General features: G+C 36.3%; 3 protein-coding genes across 6 annotated transcripts in view; 1 reads left to right on the top strand and 2 right to left on the bottom strand.

Annotated features, from left to right (window-relative positions):
- LOC105675189 (irregular chiasm C-roughest protein) overlaps positions 1–15,026 on the bottom strand; it is a 150,150-nt gene extending 135,124 nt beyond the window's left edge. For both annotated transcript variants that reach the window (XM_067354896.1, XM_067354897.1), the window contains exon 1: positions 12,901–15,026. In XM_067354896.1, coding sequence (XP_067210997.1) covers positions 12,901–12,949 — 49 coding nt within the window. In that variant the 5' untranslated portion in view covers positions 12,950–15,026. The remainder of the gene's footprint in view (positions 1–12,900) is intronic.
- Positions 15,027–15,429: 403 nt separating this feature from the next.
- On the top strand, positions 15,430–18,769 carry Rcc1 (Regulator of chromosome condensation 1). The gene is made up of 6 exons (XM_012372169.2): positions 15,430–15,587; positions 15,693–15,776; positions 16,089–16,471; positions 16,576–16,942; positions 17,015–17,287; positions 17,370–18,769. Coding segments are annotated over exons 1-6 (1,299 nt in total). The 5' UTR covers positions 15,430–15,586; the 3' UTR covers positions 17,561–18,769.
- On the bottom strand, positions 18,488–19,644 carry Tim10 (translocase of inner membrane 10). 3 transcript variants are annotated; one of them, XM_067354952.1, is made up of 2 exons: positions 19,487–19,644; positions 18,488–19,123 (listed from the first exon to the last, which is right to left on the bottom strand). In XM_067354952.1, the coding sequence occupies exon 2, from the start codon at positions 18,940–18,942 to the stop codon at positions 18,667–18,669; it is 276 nt and encodes a 91-aa protein (XP_067211053.1). In that variant the 5' UTR covers positions 18,943–19,123; positions 19,487–19,644; the 3' UTR covers positions 18,488–18,666. The 3 variants fall into 3 exon arrangements, with proteins under 3 accessions (XP_067211053.1, XP_067211054.1, XP_067211055.1); XM_067354953.1 differs by having other exon boundaries at positions 19,395–19,553; XM_067354954.1 differs by having other exon boundaries at positions 19,391–19,551.
- Between the last annotated feature and the right edge of the window lie 22 nt (positions 19,645–19,666).

Consider the following 19,666-nt stretch of genomic DNA (forward strand, 5'->3'; position numbering starts at 1 on the left):
TCTGAATACGAGCAGGCCCGCGGCAGTAAATTTTTACGAGTGAGAAATCTTAACGAAATTCAGGACGAAAAAAAAGACGAGAATTGAAAATAAAAGATGCGGTTGTTCCGCAGAAACTCGCCGGAGAAGAATGTAGCAATTACTTAAGTGCTCCCACTTGTTTGCGAACGGAAAATCTAGTTTATGGGATTGTATGCCAACAGGTGCTAGCAGAGAGCAGAACTCCTGTTAGACTTCCATGTAAAAGTCATTCCGTCTTACGTCGGACTTTCAAATCGTTCACTGCAGTTTTCCGTCCACTCTTCGAGAATTGCATTGCTTCGAAGTTTCGTTGCTCGTTGCCAAATAAACAAGCATTAGAAAAAGAAGATGAATTGTCGCACTTACATTCTCTAATCTCGATTAAAACGTGCAAACGGAGATGTATTTAGATTATCTTGCATAAAAACAATCTCTTTACAATTTTTCCTTAAGCAAACTGTAAACTCACGAGTTCGCGTCTTGAATTTTCTATACAGCGATAAAAACACGAATCTCAATTATATTTTACGATGCCTCCCTCGTATCCTTTGCTCGCTGATAAGAGCCGTGAAATAATTCATCCCTCTCCCAGTAAGACTCGTTAAAGAGTAGATTGCGCAGGTTATTTCATCAAATACCGCCATATTGTTCATACCGACGACGCAAGTACACGAGTATCGCCGTGCTTTAAATTTCTCGTTTCCGCGGAAACGAGTGTAGCTACTATTCCCGTTTAGTACTGCCAGAAAGTGTCCATTATATCAAGAACGACGCTGCTGGCTCGCATAGAACTCACTCGGCTTTACACTTGACTTTTAAATCAACGGAGCTGATATTAGAGTGACTTTTCGAGCGACTGAGAACTCGGGATTTTTAGATTTTTCTTTGAGCAAGAAATAAGCGTTTATCTTCCATTCGCGTTATTAAAATTTTTCTCGAGAGCAAACGGAAAAAATCGTATTCGTTGCTCGTCTATTATTGCCCGCGTAAAAAAGAAGAAAACATGTAATATGGCATAATAAAATACAATGCAGTAAGAAAATATTGTAATACAATACAATGGATAACATAATATCGCACTATTTTTGACGTTGGCTAACGAATACAAGTTTATCTTCCCACTCTCGAAATATTTTACCTTAACGGGACGTTCTTTCAGTTGCGGCGAAAGAGCGTCCATTTCATCAGCAGCGACTTCATCGCCTCATGTAAAACTCATTTCGCTTTATACCTTACATTTAAATTCCAGATACTTCCCCCGGTGCTTTCTCCCCTCGCAATCTCGTTTCCTAGATTTTTAGATACACTCGCAAGCATCCCGAACTCCGAGATTCAACCTCGAAAATTCATACCGGCAATGCGCGCTTTCCCCGCTATGCATGCAGAAACTTCTTTCGAAAGAAAATCGCGTGAATAAAATTCAAATTGTAAAAATAACGGCGTGTTATCGAACTGAACGACTTTAGGGAAGTAACAGAATCGTAAAACTACAATAGATACAAATAGATATGTATGTCTAACAATAAGTCGTTTTCGAACTAATTTCTCGATACACTTTTGATAAAGCATAGGCAAAATTTGATTTTACTCGATGTTAATCATATTGTATGATAAAAACAATTTTAAAAATTATATTATCCATTACAAATCGATAAGATAAAAGATAAGACAAAAGCGATGAGAAAGAGCTCAAAAAGTGTTTTTATCGCATATATTTTCACGTCCTCACATACTACTCGAATATATATTATTTTTATTTTATATAAAGAACATTTATTTGGCTCGTTAATCTTAACTTTTCCCATTTGTCGTATTTGATCCTGGAGAGTTCGCGCATCTGGGATAACATCCAATATCGTGCGAACGTTCTCACGGGGGAAACTCGAACAGAGAGATAGTTGGGAAACTACGGACTATCCTTTTCTTCCGTGTTTTCCCATTAAACTCGGTTAACATTGCGCGCGGACTGTCTCGCAACTTATTAGAATTCCATTCCTATATCCTCTCGACCGATCTTTATGTCGTCGTTTCGGTCTTATCTACGATAAGTCCCTCTTTCATCAGAAAGAGGCCAGAGGTCTCGATTTAACGGTACAGACGTTTCACGAAAAGCACGTCGGTCGCGTCACGGCCCATTTAATAGCATAATGGACTATACAAATGTAACGGAGGGAGGAACTTTACCTCTCGCAATAGAGAATCACGAAACGCTGTAAGCGCACGCTTAAACCCTTGTATAATAAAAGGATTTCAAAATTAATTAAAGACATACCTGCATCAAAGCAGAGTAATTCTCAACACAAAAAGAAAATCAGTAATTTCTAAAATTTCTAATATGTCTCTGTTAATATAAGTACGATTATAGTATACAATTTATTTTGTATCATTTGTTTATAATATTTTAATTAAAACGAGAAATGGGATCTCGGAATATGCATTCGTATTTTGATCTATGTATTTTCACTTTTCCCTCAATTGCTTCTGCTTCATAGCGATTTCCAACCCTCAACGAATCAAGCCGCGACATTCGCTGGACCTACCATTCGAATTTCAAAATTCAAGTCCCATCCCGTGTAGCCTTTTATCTGTCTCTGGCTCTCTGCAATCTGGAACGACCAATGTTTCACCAGCACGCGCCGCGCGCGGTCGAAGTTTAATCAAACTTCTAAAAGACTTCCGGCGCGTCGTCCGAGGCACGCCTCCGCATTGCGATTCGTGGATTCAGGACGAACTTCCGGTTCTACCTCGCGCTCCATCTTGCTCTTTCGTATCACCTCGCTCACCTCATCTTATTCTTTCGGTCGCCTGTCTACTCCCCACATTCTCTTAAAGCTACATTCTCAGTTTCCTCCTCGCTCGCTCGTCGCATCGATAGCGCGTGAGTTGCGAGACTCGACGGGACGAGGATCGCCTTTCGGGAAATTGAATCCCGTTTCGAATCCGCCGGGAGTCTTTTCAGCAACACGGCTGACACATCGCGCGACGAGTCGCACTTGGGTTTCCTCTTTCGCATCGCCGCACCGGAATGTTTATGCGTTTCAAGCTGGGGAGCGTCTCGCCTGAATCGATGATAGGTCAGCGGCTAACGATAGAATCTTGTCACCGAAGCTTTTTGCAAGGGAAATGTCTACACGGCGCACACAGTAGCTTTTGTATTCAACGACAGTTCTTTTTATCGCAACGAAACCACAAAGTAAATTAAAAAGCCAGTGAATCCGTGAATTTTTAACGGAGTAAACTTTTTCGAAGTTTTCAAAAAGTTTATCGCATTAACAGTTGCATTACAGTCTATTTGCATTAACTCTAGCGAAGAAAATAAGAGTATAATACAAAATAGTTTATTTTTTATGCATGCATAAAGTAGCGTAAAAATTTTTCGTTAAATCACTCGATATCTTTTTCATTCTTTCGTAAAATTCAGATTAATTAAAGATAATAAGTTGTGAATTTGAACTAGATGCAAATTTTGATTGCGTCAATGTACTTTTTATTTAACGCAATAGACAATTTAATACCCTGTTTCTTGCATACGATTATTGTTCGCGGCTGCCTCCCTATTTTGCAGTTTACTGCTATCGCAAAGATAGGAACGTCCATTTGACATCGAGAGATGGTTTTATCTTTTACAGTCCGTTAAATCGTAATTGCTAATTAAAAATGGAATTTGCAAATTGAATTTTTCGCAAATTAAAACACAATAGAAATCACTTGAGAATGAATCAAACGTATTCACAAAAAAAAACTTTTGCAAAATTTTAAACAAGCGCGACTACACCTGCCATCGTGACATATGTATAATATTTTCAAGGGAGATTGCACATGGCTGAATCTGAAACAAATCTCAAATTCGATCGATCGCCGTACGGAATAAATTCCATTGACATTTACAGTACCGAACATGCGTCCCGTGCTTAGTGTTACATTTATTAGACGCGTTATAGGGCAAAGTACCGTTTATACGTGACCAATCACTCGTTAACGAATATTAGCGCGATCTCGAGTGCGAGATGTAGGTCAAAATTGACCCACAAAAGAATAAAGGGAACGATAAACTTAATAATCGCTCGACGACAAAAGGGCCAACAAGTGGCACACGGAGCAGAGAGAAAATCTCGAGAGCAAGTTCTGCACAGGAATTTGTTTGGTAGTTGTGTGACTCGGAGCGTAAAATCAAAGTTTCCGGAAATTCGTACATGCTGACAAACGCACGTGGCTGTCGCGACTATACATAGAAACAGTCGTACATAGAGACGCGCGCATATGCGCTCATGGCATAAGCGGAAACATTTAATCGCGATAATCACTGCCCCCCCGCATGTTTCCCCACGTCCATCAAAAGTTCTCGGGTGCTAATTCGCTGGAAGGACAGGGGGGAAGGGGGTGCGTTGAACTCTACACTGTCGCGCCGTAGTATCAAGTCGCGATCCTAAACCTCGACTCCGCCCTTTCGCACCCAGAAACTCACTGTGTGGGTCAATTTTGACCTACATCTCGCACTCGAGGTCGCGCTAATGTTCGTTAACGAGTGGTTGGTCACGTACAAACGGTACTTTGCCCTATAACGCGTCTAATGCATGTAACACTAAGCACGGGACGCATGTTCGGTACTGTAAATGTCAATGGAAACGTGGGTTGCCTGAAAAGATTGCGAAATTAATGGAACTAGTTCATCCGGTAAGAGAGTGATTTAATTAACTCTCTAACGTGCCGCATGAAACTCTCATGAAATGCATACCAATCATATATTTCATGATATAATTATGATACGTTAATTTGTTTAATTATTTGATCAAAATCTTAGGAGAAACGTCACGTCGTTACAAGAATCTATTCCATTGGTAACAATTGTGATTGAAAATTATCATCCCATGAAATCAATAAAACGTTAATCTAGAGAAATATCTTTTGATACTTTCAAGTGTCATACTAGATTGCAGTGCACAAAATTGTGCTACGCTGCTACATTTCTCAACCGTAATATGACATTTTTATGCACATATATGCACAATATGAGACACATAGCGTTGAGAATTAATATTAGCGTGCGCTGAAATAAAGCACATTCCACGAGGACCAGTTTAAAAATAAAAAGGATAAAAAAGTGCATTCTAGGTTACTTTTCTTCAGGTGCTATTTTAATAATTTAGAAAAATTCTACTTTTGTTAGACGCAAAATTTTCTTCCAAAAGAAAGAGTATAATTCATTTAATTTTGGTTACACTGCGCTCAAAAATCGTACGAAAAGTTAAAACGCACTCGCGCGCACCGAAATAGATGTTACTTTCGACAAATGGCCCGACAACATCGCGTAATGTTGGAAGCTGGAATATCTGTCGCCGACAAATCAATGACACAGTATTACACTGAAAGGGGAACCGTATACTACTGCGTTAGTATTCGGGAACCAATACCTCGCGTCACATATCAGAAAACTTATGATTTCAACGATTCCGTTCTTTTACTTCTTGGCGATACGAATCATTTTTCAAAGTTCCACAGTTCTTAAAGTACTTGAGTTATAAAAAGAATAATAAATAATATTTTATTACACGGAACTGCAAACGTAAAGGGGCATCATTTAATTAACTTTTAATCAATTCCTTTAACTGGAATTAACCTCTATTTCTGCAGCGTATATTTTTATCGAACTTTTTAACGTGCGCAGAGAACAAACGGTTAATGCGTATTACACGGTCGACCAATATAAACGTTACTTCCACCAGATTGCTCGATAGCGTCGAAAGCCGAAATATCTGTCACTGACAAATCGATGACGTAGAATTTCAATTCCGCAGCTCGTATTTACAATTTATCAGCCGATTTTTATGAATTTGACGATTCTGTTTCTCGATGTGAGTTATTTTTCAGATAACGACAACGTGTCGTAACGTGCGAGTGCGAAAGTAACTAATTGAAGAAATATACAGGACGATAGGTCGCGGCTGTGGATGAATGTTTCCTGAGAACACAAGAACAACGATGAGTGGCAAAGTGCTCTTTTCCTGACGAAAAAGGAAGGATCGCCGGAAAAATACAAAAACACGTCTGCGCGCTAGGGAAAATGTTTGCGAAGTCAACGAAATGTGCTTTCGCGATCGCCCCACAAGCCACCCCCCCTCCTCCCCCCCAGTTGAAAGCTCGGACGCGTTGCACCTGGGCGAAGTTTCTCGCTGCTACGTTTAAAACGCGATTTGGAGGCTGCGCATTTCGCGTCGCAAAGGCGTGTTTGTCAAGAACTTCAAAGCGCACAATTACGAGACTTCTGAGAGAGGAATCGTGCAGGCGTTTCAAAATATTTCTTTTTCAACCATTGGCACTTTTATGGTGATACTCTATGAGAAATATTATGTGTCGTCGCACTATCTTGGAGTTGCGAATAAAATTGAATAAATTGGAGAGAGCGAATTATTATTACCAAGTATTTGTTGTCTTCGATAATTGTGCAATGACAACTCGAAAAAGTTGAGACTTAAAGTCACACGTAGATTATTTTACAAGAGCTACTCTTATTATAATTTTATTAACAAATTTCTTTAACGCAGAAAATTATGTAATCTAATATTAAATATGTATATTCTTTATATAATCAAATACTGTATTTGTATGCAAAATGGGTAGATATGTCATTATCAAAATAGAGACAGTAAGAGTAAGTGTAAAAATCGATCTGTCAACTTAGTTTTCGAAGACAATACTTCATTACATAAAAATTATTTGATTGAGAAAGATATTTTAAATTGGATACGACATTATTCGAGCTGGCAGCTCGGCTAGGCATAGTTAGGTCGAGTTTATTAGAATATGGATATGACGTCAGGGAGCTGCTGGGATAATCACGAAAGTGACTTGATGGTTAACGTCAAACGCCAAGCCAAATTCACGAGATTATCCGCGAAGTGATTCTGCGCGATTTCTCGTGTTCGTGTAACGATCCGCACATGTTATATTATAAAACATCTGCACAATAGTTGAGATACTTGTAACAATTTTGTACAATTGTCACTGATAATTGTCACGTTATCCGCACACACACACTCACACAGACACACACACATATCTCCCAGAAATTATTCCGATATAGCAGGTAAATGCCTAGGTAAATAGAAAGTAATCGATGTAAATTCTTAATCGTGTGTTACATCGGAAAAATTCGCGAACATGGTAAAAACCATACCGGCAATCCCCCTCTAATAGCGATTTATCAGCGCGTGTCAGTTTTGTGGTGAGCGTGTAGAGAATTAAAAAGATAATCCCGTCTGCTGCGAGTAAATCCGACGGTATAACTAAAAGCGTTACAAAAGCCGCTCGCGCGATGGAAAAAGCGCGAGTATGTCGTACACCTCCCCGTCGGTGTTACAGCGGGAAAAGCGATGTCAGAGAGGGGGAGAGGGTGAAAGAGAGAAAAGGGAGATAGGAAAAGAGACAGAAGAGTGAAAGGATGAGCAATAGAGGGTTCGTGGGATGATACAGGGGTGACAGAAGGTACAGGATGGTTCGCGTTTATCGGTCGACGAACTGTACCCGGGTCCACGGTGTCAGCGTTATTCAAAATGCAATTTGCATCGGTGGCGCTTGCCCGCGGAAATCACAAATGCGCTCTGATTAGAGCAAGTTTTCTACCGTTCGTTGCCGGTGGACGGAAACTCGACTGAGCGACAGAGAGGGAAAGAGAAAGCGAACGTGAGAGGTAGTTTTAAACTGGCGTGAGAGATACGCGCGGGGATACGGGAAGAGGGATAGGAGAAAAAGAAAGGAATAACAGACAGAGAGAGAGGAAAGAAAAAAGATTTGCCTCGGCTAATTGCATGAGATACGCAATTGTTTCATGCATATTCAACGGATCCTCGAGGTGGGAATAACTGATCGCCATTCCTTCGGCGAAAGAATCTTTCTCTCCCTCTTCTGAGTTCCTTCCCTTTTTCCCGGAAGAACGAAGTACGAATCTCGAGAAGCTCTGTTTCGATAAAGAAACCTGATTGTTAAAATACGAACGTCCTAAGCCGCGAAGTGCGCTACTCAACGGCAATTAAACGCTGCGATTCTGTTTCGCTGCTTTTCTTTTATCGTTACTGTTGTAAGACGGTCGTAACCAATAATATTGGTTCGATTGGCCAGACGTGACCGATCAATCAATTATCTATGATATATTTATGATGCACAACAAATGGCAAAATTACAAAAAAAAAATTTTTTAGCATCACAACTTGGCAGGGGAAATCTGAAATGGCAGTCGCGCCACGATCGATAATTGCGATATTAACGTGATTGGCCTGTTCGCTGACTTTTTGTCCGCATGCATGCGCATTAACCCGGATGCAACCATGTGCACCATGGCTAATTGATAAACACAGCCGTTCGACGAATGGTCGCGTTATAACCGCGTGGGGCACGGCGCTTTGTCGGAAATCAACGGCGATTCGACGGCTAATTAATACTGTTTTTGATATGCGCGCCGCGCCTGCTCGTCAATCAGAAAACCATCGATGTCGCGCCACCCTCCCGGAAATCTCGCAATTCGCAAACCTCCCTGCTGCTGCCTGCCTCTATTGAACGTGTCACGAATGTCGATGAATATTTTTTCGGCGATAATGAATATTAACGGACATTATCGGGCTCTTTATCAAATCACGCGTAAAAAAAAAAGTATCGCTTTATTCTACATCGCATGTTATTCATATAATCGTGTGAGAAAATTTATTCTATAAAAATAACTAATATATTCTTAAACTGTTGAGTATACATTCAATGTGTGAATCGCATATTGATTAAATTTATGAAATATTTATGCAGTGAAAATATAAATAAAAATATCTATTATATAATTTATGACTGCTGTAAGTTATTTTAGCTTTAAAGAGTAAGTCGAAACTTTCTTTTTCTCTATGTATGCATATATTATAAATTTAAAAATATTCTTAAAAGAAATATTTAAAAGAATAGTAATATGATACATAAGTGTCCAGTATAAAGTATAACTTTGATATTTATTGTTAACTAATTGATTTACACAATATTTTATTAATCAATATTTCATCAAAGATTAATTAAAATGTCTACTACTCTCTCTTCGTTAAAGACAAATTCTGATCATTATTTTATTCTTTAATGCATCAAACGCAAATTGCGGCAATCTGATAAATACGAGCAAAAAATAGAGATAAATTCTGTTGAGCTGATGTTTCTATCGGCGCATCAGCCCACGGTTAGAAGATCGACAAATTGCCAGCCGCAGGCAATATGAACCGCGCACGGCGGATGCTGCGATTTTGTGAGCGACGAATGACGTGCTCCGATAGACATGATGCGATTTCCTATCGGCCTAGGACTTTTCCACGGACATACGTACTATTTCAGTGTGAATATTATCGAAACTTGGTCTACACATACAAACATACCGACAAATTATCGGTCCTGCCTCTATGCATTTTGAGAAGCAACTAAGCGGAAAGCGTATAACTCTCTTATACGTTTTAGCGTAAATTAATATTTTTATTCACGATCCACCACATTGCATGTAATCAAATGATATTTTAAAGTGATTCAATTGTAATGGATTGCGAGCGTAACTTTTCGAGTGACGGACGAGAAAAAAACGCACTACTAGCTTTTTCGAAAACAGAAAAAAATCGTTACGCGGAAATATCTTTGCGAGCCGTGAAATATGCAACGCACGCACGTGCTTCACTATCGGAGAAATTTTCAATCGGTGTCTATCCGCCTTGCCTGGCTCTTGTGCCGAATGTCCAGTCGATGATTGATAACGAAGAAACCGGGTCACCTACATTTTCTTTTTTTCGCTACGTTTTACAAAAAGCTATCGCTTTAATTCTTTTATTTCACTCGCGCACGCTGATTGCGAGAGGTGCCGAATGCGAGCGCATGTCCCGTGCATTTCATCGGCGTACCTTTCGAATTTGTCTTTCTTTGGCGCACTCACGCGGTTCAGCGAACGGTGTTTTGTGAGGAAACTCCTGTGCACGCCGACTATTGAATAATTCTGCGTTTCTAAGGGAGAGAAAAGCGCTTGCACGATTTGGGGCGCGCTTACGCGGAAAACGCGATCCGACGCGGCAGCGAAGAGGATTAAGCGGATCGATCCCGACGTTTTCGCTATTCTTACACCACCGGATTGCCACCGCCGTTCGCGGATCTGTTTCGTGTAGCGCATATCCCGCAGCCTGACGGATTCGAGCCGGCAATATCACGATCGTTTCGCGCGGCTTTACGATTTAATGCACACGTCCTCGCTGTCCCTTCAATTTTTCCAACTTTATCCGAACTGTTTTTATTTCCTATAGTATTTTCCACGATGTATGTTTCGTTTACATCGATATGTCACAGTGGCCATTTCGCGAGAGTTCATTTGTCAAATTCGTTCAGATATCACGTTTATAAAATACAAGTTCTCGAATTTATGACAGTACAGTTTTAATATAAAAATATGCCTTTAGAGGAACAATATTAACTTTATTATTATAATATGTAAAATTAAAATATCAATGTTTGCCATGTATATGTATAGCTTTAAATAAAAATTAAAAGAGAAGTACCAATAATATTTTATGTCTATCAGTATTTACCGATATTTAATTCACTATATGTGATATCAATTCGACACTGTTTTATTTTGTATATTTGTTCTATATATTTACATTCGCTATTGCAGAACCATAGATAAATAATCGCTATTTTAATGTTCAGTTATAAATAATATTTTTAAAAAAAGTATTAAAAATACAAAATAATTTTATAAAATTAGTCTGAGTGTAAGTACATAAATACAATAAAAGGAAAAACTTCTGTTTAAGATATTTTTAAGTGGATTTAGAGAATTATAAAAATTGATTGCAAAAGTTTAATTTCTCTGTTCATCTGTGAATCTTTAATATTAAAAAAAACAACGCAGTTTTTCTTAAAAAAATATCGAGTATAAATATTTATTAGAACTCAAATCGAAAAGAAACGACGCGTAAAAATGCTCTGTAATCCGCAAATTTTTTGAAGGCATTTGGTATAATTCTGTCGTGAGGAACGGCTATCTTTCTTCAATTTCTTTTCATCAGAAATTCTATCAGCGCCTGATGTGCCGCGGAATACCGTGTGATGATTGATAGCGAAGAAACTGGGTTAACGGCGGCTTTTTTTCTCAATTTTGTTTCGGCTGCCGTTTCCGTCTTCACGCCTGCAACGCGCCGCGGAATGGACATGCGAACGAACATCATATCCCGTTTCACAAACGAAGAACTTAAACGCTTTGAGGCGTACCGGAACGGAAGATGAATAAACATCTATCCACCGCGAATGAGAAACATTAAAAGCGAAAACGTATCTTCTTTGAGGGTGCGTAAAAGGACGAACGCGAATTCTCTCTCTCTAAATATCTTACGATTCGACTCTGAAAATGAAACGCGAATTCGCTCGAGCGCGAATGTTGCTGACTTTTTTTTTTGACACCGAACCAAGTTATCTCGATTGTAATTGTGTGCTTTAGAAGAACTTTTAAAACCTTTCAGAATTATATAAATTAAATAAAAATTGTATGATTATTGAAGATATAAAAACAAAATATTTAAAAAATAGATAAAATAAAAAAGTTCTACCATTTATTTCCTGATACTTTTCACAACAAATTCTTAAAGCGGAAATTCAAATTACATTTTTACATTCAATGTATGACGCAAATACTTTCAATATTTTCCATAACGTAAAAAAAATAACATACACGACAGCAGTAGTAGATTTTCGCGAATGTGTTGCGCAACAACGCATACATGCTCTTTAATATTCCGAGTGCTTTCCCGATTTCATACGATGACATAGGCAATCCATCGAATCCGAAATACGATGTATAGAACAAGTTCGCACTCGACGACTTTCCGAAGACGGTATTGTATTTCTTAAAAGCACGTGTGTGTGCTGCCAATAGCAAGTGTCGTGACGTATACGGCAACCACTCAGTCTGATTGAGAAAACGCTGATGCGTTTGCTCGAGTAAGAAGATCAATTCATTTTCGTCGCATTTCGTTCCAAATTTATGTTTTGTTTCACGCGTATTCGGCGCATGCCTCGCATTCTCGCCACCAAGAAGGTAGTGGCTCAACAAGTCGCGCGACTACCAAGAAATCGCCGCCCCAAGAGATAAGCAACTTGCGCAAAGAACGGAGAATGCAAGGATCACGTTTGCGTCATTTATCCACTTGATAATAACAGAGTGAGTATTTATCTTGTAAAGTGAGTTTAATTTGTCGGTTTGTGTTATTCGCGATAATATCATCTGATAAAATAAGATTTTATCAAATATGTAAATTCGTTCTTAATCCTTGATTTTTCAGAGCAAAAAGGTAAAATATTTTTTTATATTTACAGATTTGCTAAATGTACTCGTAATGTTCGATACTGCATTTTGATCTCGAGGCGCGTATGCATCTATTATTGAATGACAAATTTAACGATTTATTATTCAGCACATGATTCACATGGTAATTTGAATTGGTACATTAAATATTTCCGAATCAGTTGTTTTACCATTTTTTTTTGTAATGCAATGCGATAACGAGATGTATCTTATCAATTATACATATATTTTCCGTTGACTTACCTTTTGTTGTTCATTATATATTATACCTTATCATACCTCATTATTATATACTCAATATTATATCTTTTCACGTGTGTGTAATTAAAATTATTTCACACAGCAAAGATTATAAATCTCACGTAATACGCGGAAATCTAACAATAATAAAATTTGTTCTACCACTTGTTACTTGTTGCATAACATAAAATATTAAAACAATAACGATTATTTTTTGGTTCTGCAATGCAAGGTCTTACACATGTTTTCCACACAGAGAAAGAGATATATAAAAAATCACTCACCGCCTATCAGCATCTGCAGCAGCAAAAAGCGACGTGTCGTCCTCGTCATAGCTCTTCGGTTCTACATCAAACGATCCTATTCATCAAAGTGAAGATCCCCGATGTTGTTACCACTTTCGATTGTTTTGATGATCCTTTGTTCCTTCCGCAATTGTCACGTGATTATCCTCTTCTCACTTTCTTGTGAAAATTCCGAAAAGACATCCACGCAAAAAGTGAAATATCCGATTTTGTGCGTTAATCGCAACGGAAATTTAAGGAGGATGATAAACGGCCAGATAGATGGGTGACGAAGAAGAAACAAAAGGAAGCTGCGCGGGCGAAGTCTCGCCGTCGACTGGCGCGCTTCCGCGTATCCGACCTCTCTAATAACCGGCCGGCACTCTGCACCCTTCCGCACGCCCCACCGCTGTATCTCGGGTACCAAACTCCCGCGGTCATCCTCCCCATTGCGTGCTAATTCATATTTTATTACTATTATGTGACCGTCTTGGCAAATAATAATAAATTTTTCAAAAATTTGGCTAGATTTCTCACACTTTATAGATCTATTCACGCACATACTGGGCAAAATACTCCAAATAATCTGAAAAAAATATTAAAAATAAATTATCAGTGAAAAAATATCAAAGTTATATTATTTTGACAGATTTTATAATTCGAATGGTTATTTAACATGTTCTGAATCATTCACACACACACACACACAGTAGCCAATCGAAATATATGTATCATATATATAACATATGGGGATTAGATTTAGATTTTTACAAATATTCAAACATTGTATGTGTGCGTATGTGTAATTTTGATGCTTACAAATCTAAATATGACGGAGACGCACATAAATTATCTCTATATTTATTCGAGATAATAGAATTACGCAAAAATCTATGTAAATATTTTTCCCACATATATAGCATAAATATCAAATATTTTGTAACAAACTTCTTATAAAAATATCAAGCAATTATTCTTATACTTCTTATAATTCGAGAGATCTATATTTTTTAATAGTTCATAACCAAAAAATGATTGACATTTTAATGTTCTTATGTAATAAAACTTTTTATACCTCTACAGATTTCTAGAAAAAGAAATTGCAAGAAATATTTTCTCAATATTATAAACAGCAATTGTGAAATCAACTTTATAGAATTCTACATAATGCATAATTTTATGATAATTGTATGAGATTCTATGACAATACATCATGGATGTCGCATCCATAAAGAAAATTGTACTCACTGAAATTATAACAGTTGTAACCCTTAAATATTTTTCGTCGGCAACTTCGCCGAATTTCGGCAACTTCACGCGGCAATAGATTGTGCAAAGTAATGTAGCCCATTCCAACGAACTGATAATCGTTCTCTTTAAGATAACGGCATCCGATTATCCGATTAATTTGCGTTACGATTGTTTACCCAACGTTTAATTTACGATTATGACAAACGATTAACACAAACACTAAATAAATCTCACTCGAATTTTATTCGGAAAAAGAGAACCGTCTTTTACCGTTTTGCGCTCGTGCCGTCATATTGACTATTGATCGAAGATCATTTCGTTAATTAAGGCCTCACTTACATTGAAATGTGCTGATTGGCTATCAAGCAAAAAGTTACTAAAGTCTTTTTCTCGGTAACCAATCAGCATATTGAAAAATGTACTAATAAAATATTAGTCAAACATAATCTATCAATTTATTATTCATGACTTTTTATATAATGTAAATTAAAATAAAATTGAAAATATCTGTCTAAAATTTATTTAAAAGAGCCATTTAATGAAATAATGTATATACATGCACAATTTAATTTATAAGCATATATTTAACGAAAAACACACTCTAGCACGAATAATAAAACAATACCTTGCCGTTTTAGATTATATTTCATCGTGACTGATCTTATATCATCATCGTAGAAAGAGAGAGAAAATAGTTTTTATCTTAAAAATCTTCTTAATATCTTACGGTATTAAGTTTCGTTCGCTAGAAAATGATGTTAACCTGGCAACCGTCCGGGATATTAAACCGCAGAATCTTAAAGTTTCTTAACGCGCCGTAGTCAATTTTATGAAGCTTCTTGGTAATATTTACGAAAACAGCGTTCGCATTTGTTTATTGATTTATCGTAAGAAGTTATAAAATATTAATCGTTATCTCTGAAGTCATAATGTTTTACGAGCAAACTTACGTTCGCATAAACACAAAAATCATACAAAAATCTCTGTTTTAGATATATGTTTTTAAGTAAAATAAAAAACTAAAAAGGTTAAAAAATATAGTACATACGTACCTCAACGGATAATCGTTTCCGATTTACGTCGTGCATTGGTTTCTATATATAAAATACGTTAGAATACAAGAATTGAAAATAAAAATAAAAAAAAATTATGTAGTATCTAATTACTTCTTGTGTTAGAAAGATTGATCATGTGAATCTAATTCCTTCGTTTCTCGTTTCGTTGTAACGTTCTGTGAGTAAAGGCTGTATTTAAATCTACATGAGAATCACCTGAATGTACTGGAGCAGCTGTTAGCGCCAACCGCGCCAACCGGTCTTCATCGTACTTCGTGAGTTGCGCAACAGTCATAAAACTCGGAGCACCATAACTTTTGGCGCCAACAGAGCACGAGGCGATATTTATTAGCGATCAACGAAAAATAACAGCGAAAATAAGTAAGTATATATGCTACAATATTAAAAACATTTGCTCAGTCACATGTGACAGTCATAATAAGCATTTTAAAAGCACATTGCAAGCTTAACCTAACAATGTTGCAGTGCCGCCAAGAAGAGCAGTAAAACGATCCGCTGAAGATCCCACAAAAGCGGAAAAAGCGCCGAAGCAGATCAAGAAGAAACCAGGTATAAATTAATAATTTTTTATTCTATAAAATTTCTCTTGTTTCCAAGGGTTATATTGTTGTAAATATCGTAACCTATGTAGCTGCAAATGCTAAGGGATAGAGAGAGAAAGAGAGAGAGAGAGCACGCTTCGTACAGCAAATATAAAAAGATCAGTCTTCATATAATCTTTTATGTTATGACTGCAAAAAAAAACATTAATATTTTCGAAAATTTATATAAGTTTTGATAGATTGATGTAAATTGCTTTCTTTCTCTCTTGTGTTAAGGAATCATTTGCACAAATATAATATGAACAAATTTCTCTTGTAGAATTAACTGTGAAGCCTGACTTACGTTCACTTAATATAACGGGTGGTGTTATATTCGTATTTGGACAAGGCGATTTTGGGCAACTTGGTCTTGGAGAAGATATTACTGAAAAGATGCGTCCAGCTGCTATACCCGAGTACCAAGACATTGTAGATATAGCAGCTGGTGCTATGCATAATGCATGCTTGAGAAAAACAGGAGAAGTATTGACCTTTGGATGTAATGATGAAGGAGCACTTGGACGAGACACTAGTAAGGAAGGATCTGAGACAGTACCAGGCATAGTTGAATTACCTGGTAAAGCTATTCAGGTGACAACAGGAGACTCGCACAGTGCCGCATTGTTAGAAGATGGCCGAGTATTTGCATGGGGTACATTTAGGGTATGATTTTTCTATCTATTTTTTATTCTTGTATAAACCTTGCTTATTTACAATTTGTTGATTAAAAAAATGTAATTAATGTAATAAATTGATTTGTAAACTAGGACATACATGGTTCTATGGGATTAACATTGAAAGGAAATGAACGATTTCCTGTGGAAGTATTACCTAATGTAAAAATCGTCAAAATAGCATCAGGGAGTGATCATTTAGTATTACTTAGTGAAAATGGACGTGTATATACCTGCGGACGCGGTGAACAAGGACAACTAGGACGAGTAGCTGCACGAACAGCCAGCAGAAATACGCGACAAGGAATGGGTCCCTTATTGACTCCAGGCATAGTTGAATTCAAAATCAGTAAGAAACTCCTGTTTGATGATATATGGGCAGGAAACTTTTGCACATTTGCTAAGGAACATCAGAAAGGGGACATATACGTATTTGGTCTAAATAATTTCTATCAAATTGGTAAGACAAACATTTTTAAAAAAGATTATACAGTTTTCAATTTTATTTCTCATATATTTGTTGAAATTTCAGGTTTAAAAAAGCAAGATACTCACTTTCACCCACAAATGTCGAAAACCTTTAGTGGCAAAATATGGAGACATATCAGCAGTGGAGAACATCACACCATAGCCCTTGATGACAAAGGACAAGTTTTTGTCTTGGGTCGCAAGGAATATGGTCGTCTTGGACTTGGACCTAATTGTTCGGACGCGGAGGAACTTACATTAGTCCCTGCTCTACGTTCTGCTAAGTGTATTGATGTAGGTGCCGGTAGCAGAGAATCTTTTGCGATTACAGAATCAGGTATAATATGGACACAATGTAATATCATCTTTCGTAAAAATAATTAATTCCATATACAATATTTCACTTTTTATTACAATAGGTGAATTATATTCATGGGGGATGGGAACGAATGGAAATCTTGGCACAGGGGATGTAAAAGATGTCGAGGAACCAGTATTAGTTAAAGGAAAGCAATTAGAAGGTAAGACAGTGGTACGAGTTAGTGGCGGTGGTCAACATACTTTGGCTTTGGCAATAATTCGTCCAGTAAAAGACAAAACTGCTGGTTAATATTAAATTATATCATTTCAAGACATAGTACATATGATACGAATTTGGACAGCAATAACGGAGAAAAATTAGTTTATACTATTTTTCTATTATTTCATTAAAAACAAAAAAACAAAAATTTTATTCTCTATTAAGTTTACAATTTTTAAGATTCTTCTTCTAGAATCCTAAAAACAATTGTGAACTTAAAAGAGAATAAAATTTTTACTCTTGTTTTTAGTGAGATAATAGAAAAATAATATAAACTAATTTTTCTATTAGAAATAGCAAAAAAATATATTCTAGAAATATTCTAGTATAAACTAACTTTTTTAAAAATAAATAACCTGTCGTGCTGCCGCAAATTTCGTAATCATATTTACTATAATATATTGTGTTCTAGATGAATGTTACTTCTACTACTTATCATTGTACATGTATTACTAAGAAACAAATTTTTCTACTTGTAAATCCAGGTTTCTGTCTGAAAGTATATATAAGTAAATACTTTGGCAAGACAAAAAATTATATTTTGAATAATTAATAAAAATTGTTAAACTTACAAGTAATAAGTGTAAGTACTGTAGCAAAATTTTTCTTATTTAAGTTCAGTGAAAATTTTAGGTAATCATAAATTTAGCTAACATAATATGCATTATTTGTATTTGAAATTGTGTTACAATAGTGTTCATTAGTTTTATCTTATAAGTTGAATTATACAAAATTCTTGGAAAATAAACATTTATAAATAATGTATTAGTTTGATTACATTAAATCCTGTAGAAAAATTGTGTATAAAACGATAAATATTTATTTCTTTAAAATAAATTTTCTATTTTAAAACAAAGTTATTGACAAAATAATTTAATATATTTTATTATATCAATTACCTCCAGAGAAGAATATTAATCAATTTTTGAGAAATGTAGAGAGAGATCTTTAATATTTTATAAAGTTTAATTTATTTATAAACTGAATCAAATACAGAATAATGCAGTAGTTTATTTTTTTGTTTTATTTTATATATAAAGTATACATCTTTCAGAATTGTACACTAATCAAATGAAGTCGATTTATAAGACACATTTCCACAAAAATTTTGCTAAATGCAACTAATTATAGTAGATTTAGCTTGTTTTTGGTTGTTCTGCAATTTTTGCTTCTTGCATTGAAATTTGTGTGAGTTTTTTGCCAATACGTTCGTGAACATCTAAATATTTAGCGATACAACGATCTAGACATATTGATTCTCCTTTGCCTAGTTCAGCCTCAGCGTACTTTGATGCTATACATTTTCTATGACATGCCGATGTCATACGATTATACATATCTGACATCAATTCTATTTCCAACTCCTGCACCGCTTTAAGTTTATCTTCGTCCATTTGTGGTAACGTCGCCATTCTTCAAGTTTTGTATTTTAATTATGTCTTGCTTAAATATTTCGTTTTTTTAATAAAAAATTAATCTACAACATTGGTGTCACGCAACCGTTGTCTTGCTTTCATAATCTCGTATCTTCTGGCATTGACACTTTCCTTGGACAGCACAAATCCGTAAATTCCTAGGATAGTAGCTATGGACCTATATAAATAGTGTATATTAATTTATTTTACAATTATACATAAATTTTTATTTAAATTTGTTTACAAGACTAACAAATGCAGAAGTTCAAGTTTAAAAACTATGAAAATATCAAAATATATAATTAAAAATCGTTATGTACTTCTTGAAAGCCATAATTGTTATAGTTTTTCTCAATAAAATTTAAAATTAATGCTAATGCACAAGTATTGTTAGGATCATACGTGCGAAATAACTAGTAGAAATTTTTGGATGTATCATACACACCTACCATCCAATTCCTACCTTCGCCGAAGTTGGCAATGTCATGCTTTTATTTAACTTTTAATATATCCCAATTACAAGTTAAAGAATTTCATGTACCTGAATATACACCATGCGATCACCGGTATTTCTAACCTCTTCTCTCTTCTCGTTATAAGTGCTATACAGTAGAGTCAGTGTTGCGATATGGGACCGGTTGTATGCGCATGTGCGGCTCTGCGCATGTGCGGTGATGGAGATCCAGTGCCGTTATATGTTATGTGTTGACCGTATGGCGGG

Source organism: Linepithema humile, chromosome 5 (genome assembly GCF_040581485.1).
Source record: "Linepithema humile isolate Giens D197 chromosome 5, Lhum_UNIL_v1.0, whole genome shotgun sequence".
Classification (NCBI taxonomy): Eukaryota; Metazoa; Arthropoda; class Insecta; order Hymenoptera; family Formicidae; genus Linepithema; species Linepithema humile.

What these genes read in the sequence shown, in the direction of transcription:
- Rcc1 (XM_012372169.2), top strand. An exon ending in GCAGATCAAGAAGAAACCAG is followed by an intron (nt 15,777 to 16,088) that starts GTATAAATTAAT and finishes TTTCTCTTGTAG; the next exon opens with AATTAACTGTGAAGCCTGAC. An exon ending in TTTTGCGATTACAGAATCAG is followed by an intron (nt 17,288 to 17,369) that starts GTATAATATGGA and finishes TTATTACAATAG; the next exon opens with GTGAATTATATTCATGGGGG.
- Tim10 (XM_067354952.1), bottom strand. Translation starts at nt 18,942, where the DNA reads ATGGCGACGTTACCACAAATGGACGAAGATAAACTTAAAGCGGTGCAG.